This window comes from Tiliqua scincoides, chromosome 5, assembly GCF_035046505.1.
Source record: "Tiliqua scincoides isolate rTilSci1 chromosome 5, rTilSci1.hap2, whole genome shotgun sequence".
Taxonomy (NCBI): domain Eukaryota; kingdom Metazoa; phylum Chordata; class Lepidosauria; order Squamata; family Scincidae; genus Tiliqua; species Tiliqua scincoides.
The window spans coordinates 132,799,167-132,802,009 of NC_089825.1; the positions used below are offsets into that span (position 1 = coordinate 132,799,167).

The 2,843-nt window shown below is 44.8% G+C and overlaps 1 protein-coding gene across 1 annotated transcript; it reads left to right on the plus strand.

The window, feature by feature from the left end:
- Positions 1–814: 814 nt before the first annotated feature.
- Positions 815–1,759, plus strand: LOC136653620 (olfactory receptor 6E1-like). The gene has a single exon (XM_066630511.1). It carries the CDS (start codon positions 815–817, stop codon positions 1,757–1,759), a length of 945 nt encoding a protein of 314 aa, XP_066486608.1.
- The last annotated feature ends 1,084 nt before the right edge of the window (positions 1,760–2,843 follow it).

Below are 2,843 nucleotides of genomic sequence, written 5' to 3' on the forward strand. Positions count from 1 at the left end.
TGTATGCTCACTTCCTAGGTTCTGAGAAGCATACACTGATAAACTACATTAGACTTTGAAACTGGAAAAAAAATGTGTAAATGTATATTTATTAATTTATTTGATTGTCATCATAATATAATATATAGTAAAATATTTTAAAGCATATGTTTAAAATGTTTAAATAACATTTTAAAATACCCGGTCCTGGGTTTATTTTTAGCACTGATGTGGTGTGAAGATACTGCTCAGCGTCGGTTGAGTTGGGCCACTGGTCCTGCCGAAAAGGAACCGGCCAGCCACATGGAAGGGAGCTTTGAGTGTGGCCTTCAGGATCCACTCACAAGGCTTCTAGGAGCACTGCTGCATACGTGAAGTGGTGCACTTCTGAGCCCAACATGGGACACGGGCAAAGAGCCAAAACAGGAGGGGAATAAGGAAGGAAAGCCACAAACAGGGAAGGTGGGAGGATAGATTAGCAAACTGGGTAGGAGGCAGAGGGTGATTGATGCTGTGCCAGTGGAGACCCTGAACGAGTCTCAGAGAGCCCCAGGGCTTCAAGAAGCACACCTTGTGTGTAATACTACTATGTATTTAATACTTGGATACTGAATATTCCAAAATGCAGGACAATATGGCTATTGGCCGCAAGCTAGCTGGATATTTAAGATCACCCACAGTTTCCCTCAAAATTGCATCACACATATATGGCTGGTCATGTCTCCAGTGCTCAAAATCATGGATCAGTTCTCTGAAATGTGTTCATGTTTTGCTTTGTTTCCTCTTCCAATGTCGTCGCTGCAGTCCCAACAAACTGTTTCGGAAGGTGCGAAAAATGAGGAATAGAACGACGGTGAAGGAGTTCATTCTCTTAGGCTTTGCCGGCTCCCGCGCCTTTCAAATCTCACTTTGTCTCCTGCTCTTCAGCGCTTACCTTCTGACCATAATAGGGAATGTAGTCATTATTGTGATCACACTTCTGAATCGCCAGCTCTATACTCCTATGTATTTCTTCCTCCGGCATGTTGCAGTCGTGGAGATTGGATACACCAGCGTGGTGATTCCCAAAACGTTGGCCAATATGGCAACGGGCTATAAGACAATATCATTCTCTGGTTGCTTCACACAGTCCTTTCTGTACTTTGTGCTGGGAACCACTGAGTTTTTTCTGCTGGCAGTAATGTCTATTGACAGATATGTGGCCATCTGCAACCCTCTGCACTACTCAACCATAATGAACAGTCAAATATGCTCTTTGCTGGTGCTCTGTTCTTGGGTGGGGGGCTTCCTGCTAATTATGGGTCCTCCAATTCAGTTATTTCAGATGCCGTTTTGCGGACTAAACATCATTGACCATTTTTTCTGTGACAGTGGACCACTGCTCAAACTTGCCTGTGCTGACACAAGTCTGCTGGAACTCGCTGACTTCCTCATTGCTACACTTTCTCTCCTTGGGACTTTGGCCATTAACCTTGTGTCTTATGTCAAAATTACTACCACGGTCATGCGCATCCCATCAGCCGCAGGGAGAAAGAAGGCCTTCTCCACTTGCGTTTCTCACATCATTGTGGTCTCCATCACTTACGGCAGTTGCATTTTCATGTACCTTAAGCCAAAAGGAATTACTGAATTAGATTTCAGCAAGGTGGTGGCTATCCTGAACACCGTTGTGGCTCCTCTTTTGATCCCATTCATATACTGCTTGCGGAACAAACAGGTTCAAGATGCCTTGAGAGCTGTTTTTAGAAAATTTGTTGGGTTCTGTAAGAATTCAAGATGATTGGCAAGAAGACCGACATCCACACAAAATATTAAACACAAACTTTGGTGTTATTCACCTCCTTGGGAAAATAGCAGTTACAAAGACACTGTTTTCTATTTCCTCCTTGATTTCTTATAACAATTGAACACCAATTACTGTCGTAAATTGCCACTGAATTGCCACTTCAGTGCCAAGAATTTTCCTGGGAGGTAAACACCATTTTCTTTAGTGGGATTTAAATCTAAGAAGCAAGTTCATTCTGTGGATGTAAACTTTGCACTGATGTGGTGCTGAGCCCAAAGTTCTCAGGGAAGAAGCTTTGACTCATGCGTTGGGGGGTGAGGTGCGGTGAGTCAATGCTTGAAAGGGGGCCATTGGTTTACATGTTTCTCCTATCCACCAATTTTACTGAAGATGTTCTCATGTCACCTATCTGCTTGGAGCCTCCATTCCCCCCCCCCCCCCGAATGCTCTCTGGATATGAGAGAGAATCTATGGTAAGGCCATACCTGGAGTATTGTGTCCAGTTCTGGTCGCCGCATCTCAAAAAAGACATAGTGGAAATGGAAAAGGTGCAGAAGAGAGCAACTAAGATGATTACGGGGCTGGGGCACCTTCCTTATGAGGAAAGGCTACGGCGTTTGGGCCTCTTCAGCCTAGAAAAGAGACGCCTGAGGGGGGACATGATTGAGACATACAAAATTATGCAGGGGATGGACAGAGTGGATAGGGAGATGCTCTTTACACTCTCACATAACACCAGAACAAGGGACATCCACTAAAATTGAGTGTTGGGAGAGTTAGAACCGACAAAAGAAAATATTTCTTTACTCAGCGTGTGGTTGGTCTGTGGAACTCTTTGCCACAGGATGTGGTGATGGCGACTGGCCTGGATGCCTTTAAAAGGGGATTGGACAAGTTTCTGGAGGAAAAATCCATTACGGGGTACAAGCCATGATGGGTATGCGCAACCTCCTGATTTTAGAAATGGGTTATGTCAGAATGCCAGATGCAAGGGAGGGCACCAGGATGAGGTCTCTTGTTATCTGGTGTGCTCCTTGGGGCATTTGGTGGGCTGCTGTGAGATACAGGAAGCTGGACT